Source organism: Oryctolagus cuniculus, chromosome 11, assembly GCF_964237555.1.
Source record: "Oryctolagus cuniculus chromosome 11, mOryCun1.1, whole genome shotgun sequence".
Lineage (NCBI taxonomy): Eukaryota > Metazoa > Chordata > Mammalia > Lagomorpha > Leporidae > Oryctolagus > Oryctolagus cuniculus.
The window spans coordinates 117,666,493-117,690,682 of record NC_091442.1 but is presented as its reverse complement, the minus strand read 5'-3'; the positions used below and the strand labels follow the sequence as shown (position 1 = coordinate 117,690,682).

Here is a 24,190-nt window from a genome sequence, read left to right as displayed (position 1 = left end):
TGCAAACCCTGGAAGGCAGCGACGAAGGGTCAAAGAACTGAGTTCCTGCCACCCGTGTGAGAGACCTGGATTGAGTTTCTGGCTCCCAGTTTCAGTCCCAGCCCACCTGCAGCTGTTGCAAACACCTGGGGACTAAACCAGCAGATGAGCGCTCACTCTCTGTCAATTCTTCTCCCCAACCTGCTCTGTCTCTCCACATCTCAAATAAATAAATAAAATTTGAAAGCATTGAAAATGAAGTAAAAAAATTTCCCAGAAGTTAGTAAAACAAAAATACAAAAATTGTCAGGAAACAAAGGAAATTAGAAGACGAACCTAGGATGACCAACACTTAAATAAGTAGCTCCAGAAAGAGAACAAAATACCGGAGTAGAGAAATACACCAAGAACATGTCTCTGACCTTGGGGACACGCGTCCCCTGGAAGCTGCCTTGGCCTGGACAGGCCCCAGCACCTGCAGGGGTGGAAAGTTCAGCTGCCCGTCCCTCACCTCAGGAAAGCGGAAGTGGCTTTCACTGCCTCAGCAGCCACCTCCAGCACGGGGCTGCTCACCGCCTCTCGGAGGGCACGGGCAGCACTTCTGCACACTGCAGAGCTTGCGAACAGCCTGATCTCCTCTGGCTGCCTGGAAAATCAAACACGAGAAATGAGTGGGTGACGCTCCCCGCAGCTCGCTTTTCCTTCTCCACCACCTTACTCACCGAGTCAGGATCTCAGCAAGGAGCAGCAGACCCTGCTTATGCAGCTCCGTGTTGTTCGTCTTCAGGCTTCCCTGCAGGCTCCTCACCACGGCCTCAATCCCTGCCTCAGATGAAAGGACACAGGCCAGGGATCAGCGCTTGGCGGTTCCTTTACTGCCCCGCAGAAGAGGTGACAGGCTTCGGACAGCACACATAGGCCGGAGGCCCCTTGTGGAGGGACTCTGATCCAACTGAGCGAATGGGGCCAGAATGTGAGATTGTGGGGGACAGGCCCTTCTATGATTCATCTGTTGCTGCAGCACCCAACACAAGCCACAGCAGAGGCCCTGGCATTGGAGGCATTCAGTGAATGCCAAGTGACCAAGCCATATCTTCTCCACTTGGCACACTCGTATTCCTCCTTAGAGCATAAGGTTGAAACTCCAGAACTGTGAACCTCCCCACAGCTACCACAGGTCCTGTGCATCCCTCTCACAGAGCTCTGATCATCTGCTGTTTAAAACTGCCTGTTTGCATCTCTGTCCCCTTCCTGGGGACAAGAACCATGTTATATATATATTTCTGAATCTCCAGGTCACAGTCTGGTGCTGGGCATAGACTATGATTTTATATTATAGAATGTAACATGAATGACTGAATGTGCCCACTCTGAAAATCCAGATGAGATATAAAAACACCCAGACAAGGAAAAGGAAGAGACAGTTTCAAACTCTGAGAGGACAAATCAGCAAAACTTAGGGGCCAACTGAATGAACACATGTCTGGGGTATGGGAAGGAAAAACTGCAAGGCTGAGTACACACTGTTTAGAGTTGTTCTTAGCACACCATAGGAATCCACGTAGTAGATAACAGGACCCCCCTTCCCTTGCTGAGGAGTCAACTTCCGCCGATCAGCAGACAGAATTGTTTGGATGTCGATGCTTGCATGTGAAATCTAGTGATGTGTGGGCTGACCCAGTGCTCCTGTCCAAGGTGGAGGCTACCGCACATCACTGTCACTGCCACGCAACATCAAACTGCTGTCCACGTGACCCAGACTCAGCACAGGACCCACATTACCAACCGTACACCGTGTGGCACTTGGAGAAGAAGAGCGGCTCTTCTGCCAGGAGTATCAAGCAGCTGCAGCTGGACCAGACAAGCACTTCACTGGAAGAGGAAAGGTGTTCGAAGAGGAACTCTGGCCAGGGAGAGGAGGAGGAAGCAATGAATGGCAGCCATGTGCTCACGGTCCTTTAGCTAACACTGCCCGCAATTTCTTCAGCACCTTACCCCGCTACTCCATCTGCTCACACACTGTCTCCACGAGACGTGACCATCAATGCACAAACGCTCCTGCAAAGTGGCCTCAGGGTTAGGATCTAACCTCTTCTTTTTAACAGAAGGGGAAGCCAAGGGCAAGAGGGAGGCACTGTTAGTGGCACAGGTGGGCCTTGAATTCAGAGCTCCTAATTCTCCTGACTTTAGCAGTGTGATGCGGGGTGGGGTGGGGGGCTGTTAGAGCCAGAGAGACTTGATTCTATAGCCCATCTCTGCCAGTGACTTAGCCTTGTCAGTCCAAACCTGGTATTTACTTCCTCTGAGCCCGTATTGCCTTATCAATAAAAGCTAAGATGAGGATCTCAATGTGTAACATTTGCGAGGCAGGTTGGGGCACATTCCCTGGCTCTTTAACAGGTCCTTGAGAAACATCAGTTCCCTTTGTCGTCCACCATGTCATACTGGGTTTTTATTCCTAAGTGGTCAAATAATTGAAAAAGATCAGTAACAAACTGTTCAAGGTCACAGAAGAAATCTGTAACAGGATTCACACATTGTAAGTCTACTTCTTAGAGTCTGTTGTGAACAACTGGCCCTGTCCCCACCCCATCCCCAAGTATGCGTTATCAAAGGTGCCTTTCAGGGCTGCTGCCGCTGCTGTGACCCCCAGGGCTCCGGTCAGAACTCGGGGGTCCTGGGAAGAGAAGGTGTGAAGGGTCTTCCTACCTGGGATATCAGCATGGATGAAGGCCAGGGCATACTTCACTGGGGAGTGGACCAGCACTGCAGTTATACAATGGGTACTGGCCACCTGCAGCGTCTCATCTCTAGAGAGGAGAAGCTGGAGAAAGACAACAGTGTCCCAGTAACACCACTGACAGCACTGAGGGACCAGCCTGAGTGCCTTCAGGCAGGAGCACTCCATCTCTGATCCCTTCTGTACTACCCACCCCAGGCACAAAGACAGTGCCCAGGGACAGCAGTCATGGCCTGTGGAAAGGAGCCTACAAACGGCAGTGGATGAGAAATGCAATAAAAGAACACAATGTCAAATCCCCTGCTGGCACTCAAACACTAAACCCATTACCAAGTACTGTTGCTCAGGCCTCCACTGACAAAACTGCTTTGACAGCCCTCGTGTGGTCCTGACGTGTGCAGCGACCTGTGACATAACGGGGAAGGTTCCACCACCATCCCCAGTTTTCTGGGTGTACAGGAGAGTCAGCACTGCAGGCCTGACACTGTTGTCTTAGGAGGCCCTAGTTCAAGGCTGGCCCTTGGCCAGGTTTGGGAACTTGGACTTTGGAAGGGTTCCTACCACTTCCAGAACTGAGGAGAGTGGCTCACCGTGACTAAACTATTTCTGCAGACAATGTCAATGATGCTGAGTACCTGCTTTCCCTCTCAGAGTCTGGAATTCTGGTATGTGCAAAGCAGAGGGTGACCACCCCGCCCTCAGCAGAATCCCTAGGCATTGAGACTAATCAGCTTCCTCAGACAATACTTCACACGTTACCGCAAGCCATTGCTGGAGGAATTAAGCACATTTTGTGTGACTCCACTGAGAGAACTCTGGAAGCTCCTGCCTGGTTTTCCCCGGACTTCACCCCACATGCCTTTTCCTCTTTGCTGATTGTACAGTGTGCCCTCTCAATGAAAAAACCACAGCCACAGGCGTAACGATACACAGAATCCTGAAAGTCCTTCCAGCAAATCCAGGAGGGGTCCTGGGGACCCTTAAACAGGTTAATTTACTTATTTTAGGCCAAACAGCTAATAAGTGGCAAAGCTAAGGCAGAAACCCAGATCAGCCATGTCCAAATCTAAGAATCTTCCTACAACTGACATGCCTCCCCCAACAACATGTACAAACAACATTCTTCAACTTGAAAGGCAATTAGAGAGAGCGACCTTCCATTTGCCAATTCACTCCCCAAATTCCCACAACTGCTGGGGCTGGGCCAGGCTGAAGCCAGGAGCCCAAAATCCAATCCAAGTCTCCCACCTGGGTAGCAGAAACCCAAGTATCTGAGCCATCACCTGCTGCCACTCAGGGTGTGCATTAGCAGGAAACTGGATTGGAAGTGGAGCCAGGACTTGAACCCGAGCACTCTAAGAGTCCCGAAAGTCTGCTCCCAATTAAACCATAGATAGTAATGTCTCTCAATTTCAGAGCTGTTAAAATGTGGGAAAAAAATTTCAAATTAAAGAAATACAATTTTTTTTTTTTTTTTTTTTTTGACAGGCAGAGTGGACAGTGAGAGAGAGAGAGATAGAGAGAAAGGTCTTCCTTTGCCGTTGGTTCACCCTCCAATGGCCGCCGCGGCCGGCGCGCTGCGGCCGGCGCACCGCGCTGATCCGATGGCAGGAGCCAGGAGCCAGGTGCTTTTCCTGGTCTCCCATGGGGTGCAGGGCCCAAGCACCTGGGCCATCCTCCACTGCACTCCCTGGCCACAGCAGAGAGCTGGCCTGGAAGAGGGGCAACCGGGACAGAATCCGGCGCCCCGACCGGGACTAGAACCCGGTGTGCCGGCGCCGCTAGGCGGAGGATTAGCCTAGTGAGCCGCGGCGCCGGCCCTAAGAAATACAATATTTATCCACTAAGGAAAAATATTATTGGCTTAAAATTCCTATGAAAGAAATCTTTCAATGCTATTTTTCAAAATTAAAACAAAAACAAACAAAAAACCCACTACCTTTCACAAATCCTAGTTACTCACCATGAGCTACCATGATTTGTCCTGCTCAATCTCTGGCCTCATCTTGGGCCACTTCCCTTCACTTCCTACTTACCCACCTATCCCAACATCTCTCGTTTGTTATCAAAATATATCAAGCCCTAATCTTCCTCCAGCTTTTATTTGTCGTTCTTTCACACCTAAAATGCTTTTTGTGGGGCCAATACCGTAGTGTAGTGGGTTAAGCCGCTGTTTGTAATGCCAGCATCCCATATGGGCACCAGTTTGAGTCCCGGCTGCTCCACTTCTGATCCAGCCCCTTTGCTAATGCGACTGGGAAAGCAGAGGAGGATGGCCCAATGGCTAATGCCCCAGCATCCAGGGTTCCAGGCTCCTGGCTTCAGCCTGGCCCCGTCTTGGCCGTTGCAGCCATTCTGGGAGTGAGTGAACCAGCAGATGAAAGATTCATATTTTCTGTCTGTCTTTCTCTCTCTCCCTCCCTCCCATTCTTTGTACTTCTGCCTTGCAAATAAATAAATAAATCTTGGGGCCAGCACTTCGGCGTAGCAGGTAAAGCTGTCACCTACAGTGCTAGAATCCCATATGGATGCCTGTTTGAGTCCCAGCTGCTCCACTTCTGATCCAGCTCTCTGCTGTGGCCTGGGAAAGCAGCAGAAGATGGCCCCAGTCCTTGGGCCCTGCTCCCACATGGGAGACCTGAAGAAGTTCCAGTCTGCTGCTTCGGATTGGCCCAGCTCCAACAGTTGCAGCCATTTGGGGAGTGAACCAGTAAATGAAAGGCCTTTCTCTCTCTCCACCTCTGCCTCTCTGTAACTCTGCCTTTCAAATAAATAAATAACCTTTAAAATAAATAAATCTTTAAAAGCATATTAAAATGTCTTTAAAAAATTAAAATGCTTTTTGTGTGCACTGTTCATATCACTTCATACTAATTCTTCAAGCGACAGCCCAAACGTCAGCCTTTCCAAGAGGCCCTGCCCACCATTCAAGCTCTAGCTGGTTTTCTCCACTACTATTTCATTCCCTCTATTTCCTTCACAGCACTAATCAATGTCCATAATTACCTTGCTTGTTTCCTTGTTTATTATCTACCTTCCCCACTGGACTGTATGCTGTGCAAAAGAAGAATCTCGTCTGCCCACATACCCTGGCACTCCCAGATCCCAACACAGTGACCAACACATCTCATGAGTACTCAGGAGGTACCTGAAGAAATTAATAAACGATGGACCAGCACTGTGACACAGCAGGTTAAACCACCGCTTGCAACATCCCATATGGGCTCCTGTTGAGCCTTACCTGGTCCACTTCCAATTCAGTGCCCTGCTAATGCACTTGGGAAAACAGCAGAAGATGGTCCAAGTACTTGGGGCCCTGCCACCTATGTGGGAGACCCAGATGGAGCACCTGGCTCCTGGCTTCAGCCTGACCCAGCCCTGGCCCTGCAGCCATCTGGAGAGTGAACCAGTACACGGAAGAGCTGTCTCTACCGCTCTCTCTGTAACTCTGACTCTCAGAGTTTATATATATATATAAAAATCTTACAGAGAGAGAGACAGAAAGAGTGCATGCTATTCCGGTTCAGAGTTCACAGGCCTCGCATGGGCCATTCCCAGAGAAATGAGACAGGGCAATTTACTTTGGCTTTTCACCTACCCCCAACTGAAATGTTCTCACTTCTGACCAAGATTCTACTTTCTTCTTGTCAAAAGGAGTCTCACAACCTGGTCCACCAACCCTTGCGATCACATGAGGATACAAAGATCTGCCAGGCCCTATGTTGAGTATGGATGGGAAGAAAAGATGATAGACTCAGGTCTGGAAGCAACATTCCAGAGACCAAAGCAGAGTTAGAAGCTTCCAGTAGGTCAACCGCACTATGGGGAACCAAGCACCGTGAAAAAGGGCACAGTGTACCTGAAGGAGCTGGAGGGGCAGCAGAGCCCTGCAGACCCGAAATCTGAATCAGATGGACAGAACAGGAGCAGACAGGCTCCACAGGCAGAGGAGAGCATCTGCACAGGCAGAGACAGGATGGCAGCACGTGCGGGCCCAAAAACTACACGTGCCTGAAGCACCGGGTTTAGGGGTGAGTGAGGCTGAAGGCAGGCGCAGGGTCCAGATAAAAGCAGCTTTCCACATCAAGTGGAGAAGCTAATCCCTAAAACAGCTGAGGTGGCTGCATTTCCGATGCTGTATGTGTTCTCACGTCAGGTAGCCCAGATATGAAGGGGACATGCAGAGATACCATGCAGATTTACAATATGGTGTTTATCCAGAAAATGCTTCTGGAAACCCTAGATAGGAGAAATGGTGGGTTAGGATCCAGCCCAGGAAGCACTGGGGTTCCCCGTCTCTGAACCCAGCGACCAGGATCACAAAGACATCTACCTTTTTGAGCACCAACGGCAGTGAAGTCTCTCCTGGCAGTCGCCCATCACTCTCAGCACTCTCGGCCAACGCAGATTTGTTCATGATCACAGATACAAAGAGATCATACTTCAGCAGCTGCCTCAGCAAACCTAGGAAACGAAGGGTTGGGAAGAGAGACAAAAGGGGCACAGGTTCCACAGTACTCCCAATATAGCCTCTCAGACATCTCCAGAGAGACTTCTTCATGTCTCCGTAGACAGAAGAAATAGGTAGAATCCTCCAGCACCAGTTTGCTGTCTGCAACCCAGCTCCCTTCCAGAAGGGTCCTGTGAGAACCTCCTGAATGACCCAATCACCCCACTGAACTCTAAGTTTCAAGAGGGTAGGGATAATGCCAGCTTCACACAACATCACGCACTACTCTATACTTACTGATATACAGCAAGAACTCAATACATACATAAATATACTTTTTTATTTGCGAGGAAGAGATAAAGAGAAACAGACAGAACTAATCCACTAATTGGCTCCCCAGATGCCCTCAATACCAGAGCTGGGCTGGGCTGGGGTTGAAGCCTGGATTTGGAAACTCAACTCAGGTATCCACCGTCAGCGGCAGGAACCCAATTACTTGAACCTTCACCTCTGCCTCCTAGGATCTGCATTAGCAAGAGGCTGGAATCAGGAGCTGGAGCCAGGAATTAAACCCAGACACTCCAATATGGGACACGGGCATCTTAACCACTAGGCTAAATGTTTACCCCCTCAATAAATATTTTTTTGACTAGAGCACACACTCGTACAGGGAAAACAAACCAAAAAAAAATAACACAAATGATTACTTATCATTGTACTACGCGATACAAACAAGGAATACCCAGACACATGGGCGTGTACACAGAGGATCTGACCTAGTGTAGGGATCAGGAAAAACTTCCAGGAGGAAGTGCCATTTAGAAGGAAAAGTAGGTGAAACTGGAAGTGGGGAGAATTCCAGGAGGAAGAAGCAATATTTCGGGAACCAAAGCAAACTCAGAGTTGAAAAAAGTAGAAAAGGGGGCCGGCACTGTGGTGCCACAGGGTAAAGCCCTGGCCTGAAGCACTGGCATCCCATATGGGCGCCGGTTCTAGTCCCAGCTGCTCCTCTTCCAATCCAGCTCTCTGCTGTGGCCTGGGAAAGCAGTGGAATATGGCCCAAGTGCTTGGGCACCTGCACCCACACGGGAGACCTGGAAGAATCTCCTGGCTCCTGGCTTTGGATCGGCACAGCTCCAGCCATTGTGGCCATCTGGGGAGTGAACCAGTGGATGGAAGACCTCTCTCTCTCTCTACCTCTCTCTCTGTCTCTACCTCTCTCTGTAATTCTTTCAAATAAATAAAATAAATCTTATTAAAAAAAAAAAAAGAAGAAGAAAAGAGTAGAAAAGTCCAAGGGCTGGTGTTTGCCACAGCAGTTAAGACACTGCTTGGGATACCTCCATCCCATATTGGAATGCCCGGGTTCTCTCCTTTGCCAAGCAGTAAACTCCTCCATGGTTACAGGGGCCAATACCCCAAGTCCTCAAGCAAAACCTCCAAAGTTTGCCCTCCCTTTTCTCTCCAGGCCTGTGTCTTACCCAAGCAGTTGATCTGCAGCTCCTTTGTCTGGGCAACATCCAGAGTGGAGAGGAAGAGGGGACACAGCTTCTCTCGGAAGTGGCCTGAAAGCACCTCAGCGGCCACCGGGGAGGAGTAGAGCTTCCCGTAGAGGTAGCACGCGGCAGCCTGCACCCCCTCACTGGGGTATGCCAGGCCTCTCAGCAGATGCTCCATCAGTCTGCCTGTCCAGAAAACAGCCAAGGAGGCAGGGGCTCTCGCAAATCCATGGTTCTAGGAGATGCCAAACTCACTCCCAGTAGGTGGTAACGGCAATGCCAGAGTTCAGTCCAGTGCAGAAACAAAGCTTGGCAGAGTTCAGTGATTTGCCTTTAGGTAAATCCTCTGTGAGGCATTTATCTGCATTTCACTCATGGAAAAAACAAAAATTATTTCTATATCCCAGAATTCCTCTTTCCACCCAAAAGGAAGGCTCAATGGAGGTACTTAAGTAGTGTTTTTTAGAGAATGAATGGAACTGGCCCAGGGCCAGAATCAAGGAACTGACCATTTTCAACTTGGCCAACATAGATCACAGCCAAGGGCAGTGACAGCTCCTCCCCACGGGTCACTTACCGTGCTCCACCACAAGCTTGTCTGCCAGAGCAGGGATGGCATCCACCAACTTGCCAAGGAGGGTGAAGGTGACCAGGCTCCCTCGCATGGAGGGCATGCTACACAGCTACAACAGTGAATACATTCTTATCAGGATCAGGATGGATTTCCCACCAAAATTGATTCTGCTGTAGCCATACAGTTGCCTGTACTGTGCGTGTCTCTTACCACAATCAGCTTTTTACTTACTTGAAAAGCAAAGAGAGAGAAAGAGATCGCCCATCCACTGCTCCACTCCACAAATCCCCACAACTGCCAGGGGTAGGCCAGGCTGAAGCCAGGAGCCATGAACTCAATCTGAGTCTCCCATATGGGTGGCAGGAACCCAGGTACTTACATCATCACCTGCTGTCCCCAAGGGTACGGACTGGTAAAAAAATCAGATGCAAGAGCAGAGCTGGGACTCAAACCCAGGCTCTCCAATGTGGGATGTGGTGTCCTAAGCAGTGTCTTAACTCCTGTGCCAAATGCCTAGCCTGGCAATCAGCTTCCTTAGCTAACTGTCCAATTCCCCCATTTGACTGGGAACTCCCAGGAGGAAAGGGACTGAGTCAATAGCTCAGTACATGTTACCTAAACTGAATTGAAATTAGCACATCTTGCCTCCTAGAGAATCAGAAACTAGAAGGTAAAAACAGGTATGTGTCAGAGCCAGTTTTTGGCTCAGCACCAAACCTCTATTACTATTATCACAGCTACTACTATTGAACTCTAAATGCCAGGCACTGTGCCTGATGCTTTACAGGGAAAATCAATGGTGTACGTTTCACCTTTTCTACCAACTAGCTGTACCACATCGGGCAAGACTCTTAACTCCTCTGGTGGGAAATAGTAATAATACCACCCACCTCACAGGGTTGCTGGTGGGACTAAATACTACGTATAAAGCACATAACACAGCAGCAAGCATATAGAACGTGCTCCATAAATGCTTAGCAGCAGCAGCATGATAAATACTGATCTATAATTATAAATTCAACCTGATAGATGAATCACATGCGAAATAATTACAATGATATGATCATTTCAATATAATTTATAATTAAATAAATATTGTTCTTGGGGCCAGCGCTGTGGCGCAGCAGATTAAAGCCCCAGCCTGCAGAGCTAGCATCCCATATAAGTGTTGGTTCAAGTCCTGGCTGTACCACTTTTTTTTTTTTTAGATTTAAAATTATTTATTAGAGTAAAAGGCCTCCAGCCAGAGCGTTGTGGAAGGGGGCTTCCAAAAGAGGAATAAACCCAAAAGGACTGTGAGCCACTTCTGATCCAGCTCTCTGCTGTGGCCTGGGAAAGCAGTAGAGGATGGCCTAAGTCCTTGGGCCCCTGTACCCACATGGGAGACCTGGAGGAAGCTCCGGGCTCCTGGCTTCAGATCAGCTCAGCTCTGGCAGTTGTGGTCATTTGGGGAGTGAACCAACGAATGGAAGACCCCCCCACCTCTCTCTGGTGTATCTACCCCTCTCTCTCTGGTGTATCTACCTCTCTCTTTCAAGTAAATAAAATAAAATATTTTTTAAAATTTGCTCTTAAGGGTATTGAGATGCATGTTTGTCTTTCTTCTGCAAAGTAAACAGTGATTCTGATATTATTCCTCGATGTTAAGCACAACCCAAAACCTGCTGTGCGTCTCTGACTACAGTGAAGAAAGCAGCTTCGGCACACCAACTCCACGCTCACCTGAGGTGCTTATGAGAGCAAACGCCTTCAGGACACAGCAATGTACAGTTCAGATCCAAGCTACAACACCGACCCAGGCCCTTGATAAATTCATCAAGACAATCTGCACTGCGTTTGGGAAGGTACAGAGTGAGCCACAGGGATGGCTGTGCTGTCACGTGGAAGTAGCCTTTGGGGAACTGAACGAGGGGAAGGAAGGACACTGCAGAGTCGATAGCAGGGTCAGAGCTCCAGGCCCTAGCTCTGCTTGGCCACCAACTCAGTGACCTCAGGTAGTCCTTTCTTCTCTATGGACTTCCGGATTCCCGTCTGTGGGGAGCAACCGGGAGCAACTCGGACTAGACTAAGTTACTGGAATTAAGACTTATTCTATGCATCTGCTCTCCCACAATATGGCGCTGGGAGAGGAGGAAACAGCTTCTACACAGCTGCCTCCAGTTCAACCAATAAACTGTAGGACCTGCTCCTGATTGGAGGAGAGCAGCGTACTCGGCGTGTGGGTAGCAGAGTTGGGATTGGTGGAAGAGGACTATAAAGGAGGAGAGAGACAACATGCACCAGGAACATCTATCTGAAGGAACACCTGTGCAGCCCCCGAGAGAGCCAGCCGGCGGTGTGCCGCTCCCCCGCAGAAGTGGGGAAGGTGGCAGGGGGAACCGCCCTTCCACGGAGGTGGAAGGGTCAGTAGCCAACCCGGGAAGAACCAGCAGCAAACCCGGGGAGGGCCGAGCAGACAAAAGAACAACGCAGGGTCCTGTGTCGTTCCTCCGTGAAGAGGGGGAGCGACACCCGTCTATCCAAAGAACAGTCGGACCAGCTCTGACAGAATCCTCCAAGGTTCTAAGGAACCTCAAGAACCCAGAGCTGTTTACTGACCTCTTTGTGGCACTCATTCAGCAGGCAATGGACGGTCTGCTCCAGCTTCAGCTGCGTTGTCAGCTGGATAAGGACTGAACAGACATGACAGTATTACTAACTGAGGACGTCCCAGCCCAGAATTCACAGCTCATAGCCCTACTCAGTCAGTGGGAGACTTTTCCGCTTCTCCCAATAAAGTCTACGTGCACATTAAAACGACAGGATTTCTGGCTTCATGTTTTATTTCAGTGGTTCTCAACTCAGGCTGCATGTTAGGATCACAAGGAAAGCTTAAAAAAATAATAATAATAATAATGCCCAGGCCCGCCATAGATCAACTAAAGCAGAATCTCTAGGGGAAGATCTCAAGTATCTTTTTATTTTTTGATGTGAAAAAATAGAAATACATATATAAGTATATATAAATATCACTATATTTATATAATTTATTACATACTTATACATTCATTGTATATTACTTAATATTTTAAAATAATATTCTAAATATAAAATTTTATTATATTTCTAAAGTTTCCCAGGTGAGTCTATTATAACATTGAAAACTACTACTTTATCCTTTTTCTCCTATCCAAGTTTGAGCCTTTATGTACTAGAAGAAGGAATTATGAGTCAGTTCCTACGCCAATTATTAGGAAAGTATTTCTCGGCTCCAAGCTACCCTTCCGCATCATCAGCTGTGGTGTTTCTGCTGTATCTTTGAAGATGAGGCTGGGTCTACAAGGCTGGAAAGCTGCAAACAGATTCAGGGGCTGCTAGGGGAAGGTTCTGTCAGAGACAGGGTGAAGAAGCATCTTCACATGGCACTCAGAAACAGGAAGCAGGCAAGCAGCAAACAGGAGCAGTGAGGACGAAGTAAGGCCCTGGGGCTGGCACTGTGCATAGCAGGTTAAGCTGCCACCTACAATGCTGGAGTTCCTGGTTGCACACACAGCTGCTCCACTTCCCATCCAACTCCCTGCTAATGTGCCTGCAAAAGCAGCAGATGGCCCAAGTGCTTGGGCCCCTCCAACCACGCTGGAGACTGGGAGGAAGCTCCTGACTCCTGGCTTTGCCCTAGCCAAGTCTCAGCCATTGCAGCCATCTGAGGAGTCAACCAGTGAATGGAAGATCTCTCTCTTTGTTCCTCTAAGTCTTTCATATAAATAAATCTTAAAAGAAGAAGAAGAAGAAGAAACAAGGCCTTTCCTTCCCCACTTGCAGTCTCCCTAGCGCCTGACACCTCAGTGACATTCTTGGGATCTGATGATGGTTCTGCAAGCAATGTTACCACCACCAAGAAGTGGATGGCTACAGCATTTCAGCCCTACCCTGGGGCAACTATGAGCTTGGAAATTATAAAGGGAACGCGCCCTTCTGATATGGTTAGAAATTCAAGTGGTGCATTTGTTTGTCAATATCATCTGGATGGAGACCTAAGAAATACTGCGAAGTGCATACAGAGCACACTGATTTATGGGAAGCTGCTGTTTGGATGGTCACGGACTTGGGAAAGGCAAAATGTAAAGATTAGTGACAATGAGGCCTACAGAAGCAGACCTTTCAAAATGGACACAAAGTGTTAAGATATTTGCAGACCATGTGAATGCCCTTTAAAATATTGGGTTTTTTGTTTTGTTTTGTTTTGTTTTTGTTTTGTTTTGTTTTTTGTGTTTTTTTTTTTTGTTTGTTTGTTTTTTTTTGGCAGTTACAGAAAGAGAGATATCTTCCATCCACTGGTTCACTCCCCAAATGGCTGCAACAGCTGGAGCCAAGCAAGGCTGAAGCCAGAGCCAGGAGCTTCATCTGGGTCTCCCTTTTGGGTATAGAGGCCTAAATGATCTTCACAGGCCACTCCTATGAACTATGTCTAGAACCAGTGATTCAGGAGTCCTGGCTGCTCCTCTTCCGATCCAGCTCTCTGCTATGGCCTGGGAAAGCAGTAGAAGATGGTCCAAGTCCTTGGGCCCCTGCACCCACATGGGAGACCTGGAAGAAGCTCCTGGCTCCTGGCTTCACTGAGGCCATCTGCCAGTGAATTGAAGACCTCCCCCAACTACCGCTAGCCTTTGCCTCTCTGTAACTCTGCCTTTCAAATCAAAATAAATAAATCTTAAAAAAAAAAAAAAAAACTTCTACTTTTTTTTTTTTTTTGACAGGCAGAGTGGACAGTGAGAGAGAGAGAGAGACAGAGAGAAAGGTCTTCCTTTTACCGTTGGTTCACTCCCCAGTGGCCACTACGGCCAGCACGCTGCAGCCGGCGCACCACGCTGATCCGATGGCAGGAGCCAGGTGCTTTTCCTGGTCTCCCAAGGGGTGCAGGGCCCAAGGACTTGGGCCATCCTCCACTGTACTCCTGGGCCACAGCAGAGAGCTGGACTGGAAGAGGAGCAACCGGGACAGAATCCAGTGCCCCGACCGGGACTAGAACCCGGTATGCTGGTGCCGCAGGTGGAGAATTAACCTATTGAGCCACGGCGCCAACCAAAACTTCTACGTTTTAACAATTCCAATCTCTTGGGTTTTTTTTCCCCCTAGGGATAGTCTCAGGGATAGGTGCTGCTTTCTATAATTTCTACCCCCAAGAAAACATGGTTGTTCTCTTTTTGCCTTTTGAGTTTCCTACTACTAATTCTGTAAAGTTTTTTTTTTCTGTCCACATAACAGGGATAGTGGTGTTTTGTTTTTTTTTTTTAAATTTCCTGAGTGGATCTAAACTGGTACAAATCACACACTCCCTTTTGGAATCCTCCCATCCCAGAGCCCTTGACTTCTTTCTCTACAAGCCTTTTGCTTGTAAACTCACGCACTTCCACAGCTTTTACTACCACTTACATGCAGAAACCTTTCAGTGAGCCAATATGAAATGTAATTTTTTACAAAAGTTATCAACTTTCTTTTTTTTTTTACAAATTGTCATCAACTCTAGTTATTTGCCAATATTTCTTCTAGCTTGTAAGCTCTTAGAGGGCAGAGACCACATCTCACCCATCTATGTATCTCTAGTGTCTGATGCATTACCTAGCACAGAGTAGGACCCAAGGAAGAAATGTACAATTAATGATTGACAACTGAGTTTTCCTTGCCAGTCTCTAAATGGACAAATTCACCAAAGTCTTCAAGTCAGGCTAATAGTCCCAGCTTCAAATGCTAAGTTCAATGGTTTCACCAGGCCGGCGCCGCGGCTCACTAGGCTAATCCTCCACCTAGCGGCGCCGGCACACCGGGTTCTAGTCCCGGTCGGGGCGCCGGATTCTGTCCCGGTTGCCCCTCTTCCAGGCCAGCTCTCTGCTGTGGCCCGGAAGTGCAGTGGAGGATGGCCCAGGTGCTTGGGCCCTGCACCCCATGGGAGACCAGGAGAAGCACCTGGCTCCTGGCTCCTGCCATCGGATCAGCGCGGTGCGCCGGCCGCGGCGGCCATTGGAGGGTGAACCAACGGCAAAAGGAAGACCTTTCTCTCTGTCTCTCTCTCTCTCTCTCTCACTGTCCACTCTGCCTGTCAAAAAAAAAAAAAAAAAAAGAAAGAAAGAAAATGGTTTCACCTTACCTTCAATACAGAGGTCTATTGCACTCCCATCTTCCACATTGCGTAACAGCCCTTGGAGCAGAGGGAAGTAAGAAAAGTTAACAGTTCTCTTTAAAGAGAAACAAATCCACAATGGCACATCATGAATCCCAATAATAATAGAATCTTTAAGCAATCTCTCAGCTAATTCTACCAAACACCTAGATTCTCAATGACGCACCTTTCCTTTACAAAGTGTCACTCCCCCTCTTCATAGAGGAACGACACAGGACCCTGCGCTGTTCTTTTGTCTGCTCGGCCCTCCCCGGGTTTGCTGCTGGTTCTTCCCGGGTTGGCTACCGACCCTTCCACCTCCATGGAAGGGCGGTTCCCCCTGCCACATTCCCCACTTCCGCGGGGGAGCGGCACACTGCTGGCCGGCTCTCTCGGGGGCTGCACAGGTGTTCCCCTTAGATGTTCCTCTTAGATGTTCCTGGTGCATGCCGTCTCTCTCCTCCTTTATAGTCCTCCTCTGCCAATCCCAACTCGGCTGCCCACACGCCGAGCACGCTGCTCTCCTCCAATCAGGAGCAAGTCCTGCTGTTTATTGGTTGAACTGGAGGCAGCTGGGTAGAAGCTGTTTACTCCTCTCCCAGCGCCATATTGTGGGAGAGCAGATGCATAGAACAAGTCTTAATTCCAGCAACTTAGTCTAGTCCGGGTTGCTCCCCACACAAAGATCAAGGCGGGGCAAGCGGTTGGTGCAGTGGTTAACAGACTGCTTGAGATGCCTGCATCAGACATTGGCATACCTGGGGTAGAATCATGGCTCCAATTCCTAGACCAGCCTCCTGCAAATGCGCTAGCAAGTGACGGCTCTAGGACTTGGGTCCCTGCCACATATGCAGAATGAATTCCTGACTCTTAGCTTTGGCCTGAACCAGAGCCTACTATTGTGGGCATTTGGGGAATGAGCCAGTAGATAGAAGAGGTCTTTTTTTAAGGCATTTTTTAAAAAATTTTTATTTATGGGGCCAGCACTGTGGCACAGTGGATAAAGCCGCCGACTGCAGTGCCGGCATCCCATATGGGCACCAGTTTGAGTCCCAGCTGCTCCACTTCCCATCCAGCTTTCTGCTATGGCCTGGGAAAACAGTGGAAGATGGTCCAAATCCTTGGGCCCCTGCACCTACGTAGAAGACCTGGAGGAAGCTCCTAGCCCCTGGCTTTGGATTGGCACAGCTCCAGCCATTGCAGCCAGTTGGGGAGTGAACCAGCAGATGGAAGACCTCTCTCTCTCTCTCTCTACTTCTGCCACTCTGTAACTCTGCCTTTCAAATAAATAAATTAATATATTTGTAAAAAATTTTATGTATTTATTTGAGTGGCAGAATTATAGAAAGATGAGATAGAGAGAGAGCAAGAGAGCAAGAGAGCGAGAGAATGAGAGAGCAAGAGAGAGAGAGAGCTCTTCCATCCACTGGCTCACTCTCCAAATGGCCACAACGGCCAGAGCTGGGCCAGGCAGAAGCTAGAAGCCAGGAGTTTCATCTGGGTCTCCCATGTGAGTGCAGGAGCCCAAGTACTTGGGCCATCTTCCTCTGCTTTCCCAGGCATATTAGCAGGGAGCTGGATGAGAAGTAAAGCAGTTGGGACTTGAATAGGCATCCACATGGGATGCTGGCATCACAAGCAGCAGCTGGCTGGCTCTCTCGCTCTCGCTCTCTCTCTCCCTTTCAAATAAATAAAATATAAGAACTGTCAATGTGGCACAGCAGACAAACTGTGCTCTGGAGTCTGTGACGGACCTGAGGTAAAATTCCAACTTTGGGGCCAGCGCCGTGGCTCAATAGGCTAATCCTCCACCTAGCGGCGCCGGCATACCGGGTTCTAGTTCCGGTCGGGGCGCCGGATTCTGTCCCGGTTGCCCCTCTTCCAGGCCAGCTCTCTGCTGTGGCCAGGGAGTGCAGTGGAGGAGGGCCCAAGTGCTTGGGCCCTGCACCCCATGGGAGACCAGGAGAAGCACCTGGCTCCTGCCTTCGGATCAGTGCGGTGCGCAGGCCGCAGCATGCCAGCCACAGCGGCCATTGGAGGGTGAACCAACGGCAAAAAGAAGACCTTTCTCTCTGTCTCTCTCTCTCTCACTGTCCACTCTGCCTGTCAAAAAATAAAAATAAAAAAAAAAATTCCAACTTTGCACTTGTTAGCTACGACCTCCCTTAGCCTTGGGGAATCATCCTATCTCCCTTACAGGTCTTGGCAGTTAAAAGCCTGAAATTCTTCTGGCACAGAAAAGCACTCAATACAAATTAACTGCCCTTTTCCCTAAAAGAACTCATTCCACTGGACATTATAACCACATTAAAAAAAGAAACTTCAGATAAAATTTAATCTACCTTGCTTTACACATGAAGAAACTAAGGCACAGGAGAGGGGAAATAACAATCAAGGTCACACCCAAATCAGCAAACTACATTCCAGGACTTCTGACCCACTTAGAAGACAATATACATTGGACTCTTAAAGGACCTTACACTTCCCATACTCACTGTCACACTTTTACTGACTTCTTAGATCTGGGAAAGCTTGTTACCATAAACTGCATCATGTTATCTTAGAAAGGGAACCATTTCTGCATCATTATGACAAAATAATTTACAAGTCAAAAAGTTGAAATAATCTTTCCAAAACCATTTCTTCAAGCCCCCCCCCGAAGCAAATATCCATGCTATACATGCAAAACTCATGCCAAAGTTTTCAAGCTCACCAAAAAGTATCTGTATGAAGTGGATGCAGACTCTCTGGTCCTGAGCCACCAGCTGTGTGACCAGGGAGGTATGCCTCACGAGGGCATCGCGGAAGCAGGACACCACGTGCTTCTTGCGCACCAACTTGGAGCAAATGAAGAAAAAGATTCAATACCAAACAAGTCTCAGGCATTCTGAACCCAACAACTGTAATTTCCAAATATGATTACTATATTTATACTATATGTAATATATACTATAGTAAGATGGGACTAAAGAGACCATCCAAACTGCAGTAAGGGCCACTCTACCTAAGGGAGTATGGGAAAGAACATGATCTACACAAGGGAGCCCATGGGTTGATACCCAGGATTGTGCATATCCAAGTCTTCAGCCAGGCCTTGCCTGAGCTCAGTCCTCTTCCCATTTCCACAGCCTGGGGAATGATGCTAGCAACCCTTCATGAGCCAGAAGTAGGTGACCTACTTTCCACTCAATGTAGCATAAATCCTCACCCTCAAGACACCTCCCTGAACAGGAAACTGTACTAACTGCAAAGTACTCAATCCACTGATGAAAGTTAGGTCAAAAATGAACTGAGCACCAACAGGACAGGAACACAGGCACAACTGACTATATCACTCCTTCAATTGATGATAGCTGAGGTTAAGAAAAGTACATTCGGCTCTGGCGCTGTCACATAACAGGTAAATGCCCACATGGGTGCCAGTTCGAGTCCCAGCTGCTCCACTTCCAATCCAGCTCCCTACTAAAGCAGTGGAGGATGGCCCAAGTGCTGAGGAGCCTGCACCCACCCACATAGGAGACCCAAAAGAAGCTCCTGGCTTCAGTCTGGCCCACGTCCAGCCGTTGCAGCCATTTGGGGAGTGAACCAGTGGATGGAAGCCCTCTCTCCCTCTTCCTTTTTCTCTGTAACTGTCTTTCAAATAAAATAAATAAATATATTTTTTAAAAAGTACATTTAGGGGCTGGCGCTGTGGTGTAGCAGGTAAAGCCATCACCTGCAGTGACAGCATCCCATATGGATGCCAGTTCTAGTCCCGGCTGCTCCTCTTCCGATCCAGCTCCCAGCTGTGGCCTGGGATAGCAGTGGAAGACGGCCCAAAGCCTTGGGCCCCTGAACCCATGTGGGAGACCCAGAAGAAGCTTCTGGCTTCGTATCGGTGCAACTCTGGTCGTTGTGGCCAGTTGAGGAGTTAACCAGTTGGGGAGTTAACTTCTCTGTGTAACTATTTCAAATACATAAATAAATCTTTTTTTTTTTTTTTTAAAAAGTACATTTGGCCGGCGCCACAGCTCACTAGGCTAATCCTCTGCCTAGCGGCACCGGCACACCGGGTTCTAGTCCCAGTCGGGGCGCCGGATTCTGTCCCGGTTGCCCCTCTTCCAGGCCAGCTCTCTGCTGTGGCCAGGGAGTGCAGTGGAGGATGGCCCAGGTGCTTGGGGCCCTGCACCCCATGGGAGACCAGGAAAAGCACCTGGCTCCTGGCTCCTGCCATCGGATCAGCGCGGTGCGCCGGCCGCAGCGCGCCGGCCGCGCCGGCCATTGGAGGGTGAACCAACGGCAAAGGAAGACCTTTCTCTCTGTCTCTCTCTCTCTCACTGTCCACTCTGCCTGTCAAAAAAAAAAAAAAAAGTACATTTAATAAAAGGTGAAGTTGCATTTCTTATTGTCTCTAACATGTGGCATTTTAAATGTCACGTTAATTCCTTTACCAATTCATCCTACATCATAGATTAAGCTAATAATATAAATGAGCTTCTCAAAAAATCTCAGCAACTCTCCTTCAGCTGATAAAATTCAGGCTCCTTAACTTGGATTCAAGTTTTGTTGTTTTTTGTTGTTGTTGTTGTTGTTGTTGTTTTGACAGGCAGAGTTAGAGAGAGAGAGAGAGAAAGGTCTTCCTTTACCGTTGGTTCACCCCCCAAATAGCCGCTACAGCTGGCGTGCTGCACCGATCCGAAGCCAGGAGCCAGGTGTTTCCTCCTGGTCTCCCATGCGGGTGCAGAGCCCAAGCACTTGGGCCATCCTCCACTGCCTTCCTGGGCCACAGCAGAGAGCTGGACTGGAAGAAGAGCAACTGGGACTAGAACCCAGAGTGCCGGCGCCGCAGGTGGAGGATTAGCCTAGTGAGCCGCTGTACCAGCCATGGATTCAAATTCAAGACACTGATCACAATCTGGTTCTCCCACCTCATTTTCTTGTTTCTCTGCAAACACTGATTACCTCCACTCATCCTTCTAACACCTCTTGGGATAAGCCTCCCACCTCCTCTGGTTCATCTTCTTAGGCCTAATTAAATGCTTTATCTGGAAACTTTCCCTAATTTCCCTCCTTACCCTACACAGCACTTGACCACAAACAAGTCCATCCTTCCAAATTCCCAGTAACGTGTGTTCTATTATCTGCTTTCCTACTGCACTTATTCGTATTTGACTCATTGTCGTAACAGCAGCCACGGAACCTCCAGCCTCGGTGAAATCTCACTAACTTATGAAGTAGTTCAGTGGTTCTCACTGGTCTCCCCTCAGAATACCCAAAAGCTTTTCAGAGGGTACACGAAGTGAAAATTATTTTCATACAGTTTTAAAGTGTTCTTGGTCTTCCTTATATTCTCTCACAAGTGTACAGTGGAGTGTTTCAGACCACCTGACATGTGATGATGCAACAGACTGAATGCAGAAATAGATGAGAATCTGATGGTCTTCTGTTTTTAAGCCACTGAAGCAACTTGTGAAAATGTAAAGCTAAACAACACCTTTCCTATCTCATTTCGCTTTTGGAAAATATGGTTATGTCTGCCTTTATGCATAAATCTGTTCGCTTAAAAAGGGTTAAAATAGAGGCCAGCACGTTGGAGCAGAGGGTTAAACCGCTGCCTCCACATCAGAGCACACGATCAAGTCCCAGCTACTCTGTTTCAGATCCAGCTTCCTGCTAACATGCCTGAGAAAGCAGTAAAGAAGGCTTGGGCCCCTGCCATCTATGTGAGAGACCAGGATGGAGTTTCAGGTTCCTGGCTTTGGCCTGGCCCAGTCCAGGGTGTGGCAGTCATTCAGGGAATGAACCAGCAGATAGAAGATTGATTTCTCTCCATTTCTCTCTGTTATTCTATCTTTCAAATAAACAAATGTTTTTAAAAAGTTAAAATTGTAAATTGTACACCAAAAAATGATGCTAATATATAATGGATTTACCATTACTTTTAAATAAATATTCTTAAATTTTGCTGTTTTTAAGATTCATTTTTTTTTTTAAGTTACAGCAAGAGAGGAAGAGACAGAGAGAAGAGACATCCTCCATCTGCTGGTTCACTCCCCAAATGACTGCAAGGATCAAGGTTAGGCCAGGCTGAAGCCAGGAGTTTCTTTCAGGTCTCCCATGTGGGTGCAGGGGCCCATGGGCCATCCTCTGCTGCCTTCCCAGGTACATTAGCAGGAAGCTGGATCAGGAGTGGAGCCACAGGGACTCCAGCCGGTGCTGGTATGAAATGCTGGTGCTGCAGACAGTGGCTTAACCCACTGTGCCACAAGGCCGCCCCTGCTTTTACTTCTAATCCAGTATTTCTCTTAGGAGTAACACACACAAACAAAAGCTCTTCCGGCTCTTCAACCACATTTAAAAGTGGAAGGGCCAGCACTGTGGTGTAGCAGGTAAGGCCACCGCCTGCAGCACCGGCATCCCATATGGGCACCGGTTTGAGTCCCAGCTGCTCCACTTCCTGTCCAGCTCTCTGCTACGGCCTGGGAAAGCAGTGGAGGATGGCTCAAGTCCTTGGGTCCCTGCACCCGTGTAGGAGACCGGAAGTAGCTCCTGGCACCTGGCTTCAGATCGGCGCAACTCCGGCCGCTGCAGCCAATTAGGGAGTGAACCAGTGGATGGAAGACCTCGCTCACTCTCTGCCTCTCCTCTCTCTCTGTAACTCTTTCAAATAAATAAATAAATCTTAAAAAAAAAAAAAAAAGTGGAGCCGGCGCCGTGGCTCACTTGGTTAATCCTCCACCTGTGGCACCGGCATCCCATATGGGCGCCAGATTCTGTCCCGATTGCCCCTGTTCCAGGCCAGCTCTCTGCTGTGGCCAGGGAGTGCAGTGGAGGATGGCCCAAGTCCTTGGGCCCTGCACCCCATGGGAGACCAGGAGAAGCACCTGCACCAGCCGGCCGTGGCGGCCATCTGAGGGGTGAACCAACAGAAGGAAGACCTTTCTGTCTCTCACTGTCTGTAACTCTACCTGTCAAAAAAAAAAAATAGTGGAAAGACATCCTGATACCGAAAGAGAGAACTGAGCCCATCCCCCTCAACCAAGACAGGAACACCCCCCCCATCTTCTTGGGCACCCCCACGGACGCCAGAGGAGTCTGGGTTCTGCGCAGAGGCGGGCAGGCACGGAGGGAACGGCCGCCCAGTTGGGGCCGGCTCTCTCTGCCTGTTGGAAAAGTCCCCCCGCACCGCCAGAGCGCCTGGCACAGGCTGAGGGCGACCAGCCTGGGAGGTGGCCGGGCTAAGGCCGAACCCTAGAGAAAGGCCAGGCGGGGAGCGAGGGCCAGGCAAGGGGCACCCGACCCACCCCCGGCGCAGAGCCCGCGCTGGGCTCACTTGAGGAAGGGCCCGGCTCCTCTGGGCTTGTTGCGCAGTGGGCCAGGGCTCCAGGGGCCTGTTTAGGGAGGCGGTGAACCGCGGCCAGGGGCTCGCGGAGCCTGGGGAGGCTGAGCCTGGCTGCAGAGAGGGGCCTGGCGAGGGGCAGCCCCAGCCCGCGTCCTCAGGGACGGGTTCCGCCCGCACCGACACGCCGGGCTCCGGCAGCAGCTCCAGCGCGCAGGCCAGGCAGAGGCGTGGGGACACGGGCAGCAGCCAGCGCGGGTCGTGCCGGTAATGGGCCTTGTCGAGGAGCAGCACCGCCGCTTCGTCCCTCCCGAGCCCGGGAGGGGCCGCCGCCGCCGCCGCCGCCGCCGCCCTCGCAGCCATCTCCGCGCGCGCCCTCCGAGGCGGCCGCACCTTTTCCCGCGCAGTTTGTGCGCAAGCGCACCTGAGGGCCGTCGGCGCGGACGCGCAATGCGCCTGCGCCGACCGAGAGGCCTGCGGGCCCGTGGGGAGGAGGGGTGGCCTCGAGGCCGCAGCGCGCCCAGCTCGGCGCAGGGCAGCCGGGGTCGACGCCCGCAGGACTGAGTTGAAAAGCACTTATCAGGTAGCAGTCAGTAGCCATGAAAAGGGGAAAAAAAAGTAAGCGCTGTATTTCTAGTACTGTTTGGGGGTTGGTTTTTGTAAGATTTATTTGAAAGTGTTGGGGGGAGAGAGAGAGAAAGAGAGAGAGAGAAAATGAGAGAGAGAGAGATCTCCCATCCGCTGGTGCACTCCCCAAGTGACCACAGCGGCTGGGCTGGGCTGGGCTGGGCCAGGCCAGGCGGGAGCCAGGAGCTTCATCCGAGCCTCCCAGTGGGTGCAGAAGCCCAAGCACCTGGGCCACCCTCGCTGCTCTCCCAGGCCCGTTAGCAGGGCGCTGCATCGGAAGTGGAGCGGCCGGGACTCAAACCAGCGCCCACACAGGACGCCGGCGCCGCAGGCAGCGCTCTACCCACCGCTTCACAACCCAGCCCCCCCGCCACTACTTTTTAAAATAAATAATCAGCCTCTGGGGTTTTCTATCGAACAGCTCTTGTTGTTTTAAACTTACAGAACTCCCTTCTCTCAAGAGAACCTAAGACACTCCCTTTAAGTCACCTTGGGGCAGGGGGTGATAGCACCTGGGTTTTGTGAGCGCACAAGAAATGCTGAAGAAAGAAATCCCATAACCTGTATTAATAACAACCCATCAGCCATCAGGATTTGTTTAGCACCGATATGACTGAAGCATGTTGAAGGAGGTCAGTTCAAGAGGTGTTGCTGTAAGTGGAAAATGCTCGCCATGGCAGAAGTGTAGAAAACAGGCCGGCAACGCGGCTCACTAGGCTAATCCTCTGCCTGCGGCGCCAGCACACCGGGTTCTAGTCCCGGTCAGGGCGCCGGATTCTGTCCCGGTTGCCCCTCTTCCAGGCCAGCTCTCTGCTGTGGCCAGGGAGCGCAGTGGAGGATGGCCCAAGTGCTTGGGCCCTGCACCCC

At 49.8% G+C, this 24,190-nt stretch overlaps 1 protein-coding gene across 6 annotated transcripts in view; it reads right to left on the bottom strand.

Annotated features, from left to right (window-relative positions):
* The window catches only part of MEI1 (meiotic double-stranded break formation protein 1), a 75,178-nt gene extending 51,964 nt beyond the window's left edge, over positions 1-23,214 (bottom strand). For 2 of the 6 annotated variants that reach the window (XM_051834027.2, XM_051834029.2), the window contains exons 1-11: positions 22,877-23,213; positions 18,092-18,215; positions 15,367-15,417; positions 11,841-11,914; positions 9,246-9,351; positions 8,651-8,854; positions 7,053-7,183; positions 2,689-2,803; positions 1,766-1,882; positions 702-801; positions 491-625 (exon numbers count right to left, since the gene is read on the bottom strand). In XM_051834027.2, the coding sequence (XP_051689987.2) occupies positions 491-625; positions 702-801; positions 1,766-1,882; positions 2,689-2,803; positions 7,053-7,183; positions 8,651-8,854; positions 9,246-9,351; positions 11,841-11,914; positions 15,367-15,417; positions 18,092-18,215; positions 22,877-23,059 (1,340 nt within the window). In that variant the 5' untranslated portion in view covers positions 23,060-23,213. Of the gene's footprint in view, positions 1-490; positions 626-701; positions 802-1,765; positions 1,883-2,688; positions 2,804-7,052; positions 7,184-8,650; positions 8,855-9,245; positions 9,352-11,840; positions 11,915-15,366; positions 15,418-18,091; positions 18,216-22,876 lie in introns of all 6 variants that reach the window. The other 4 variants (XM_051834030.2, XM_051834032.2, XM_002721403.5 and 1 more) reach the window with 4 other exon arrangements.
* Positions 23,215-24,190: the final 976 nt, after the last annotated feature.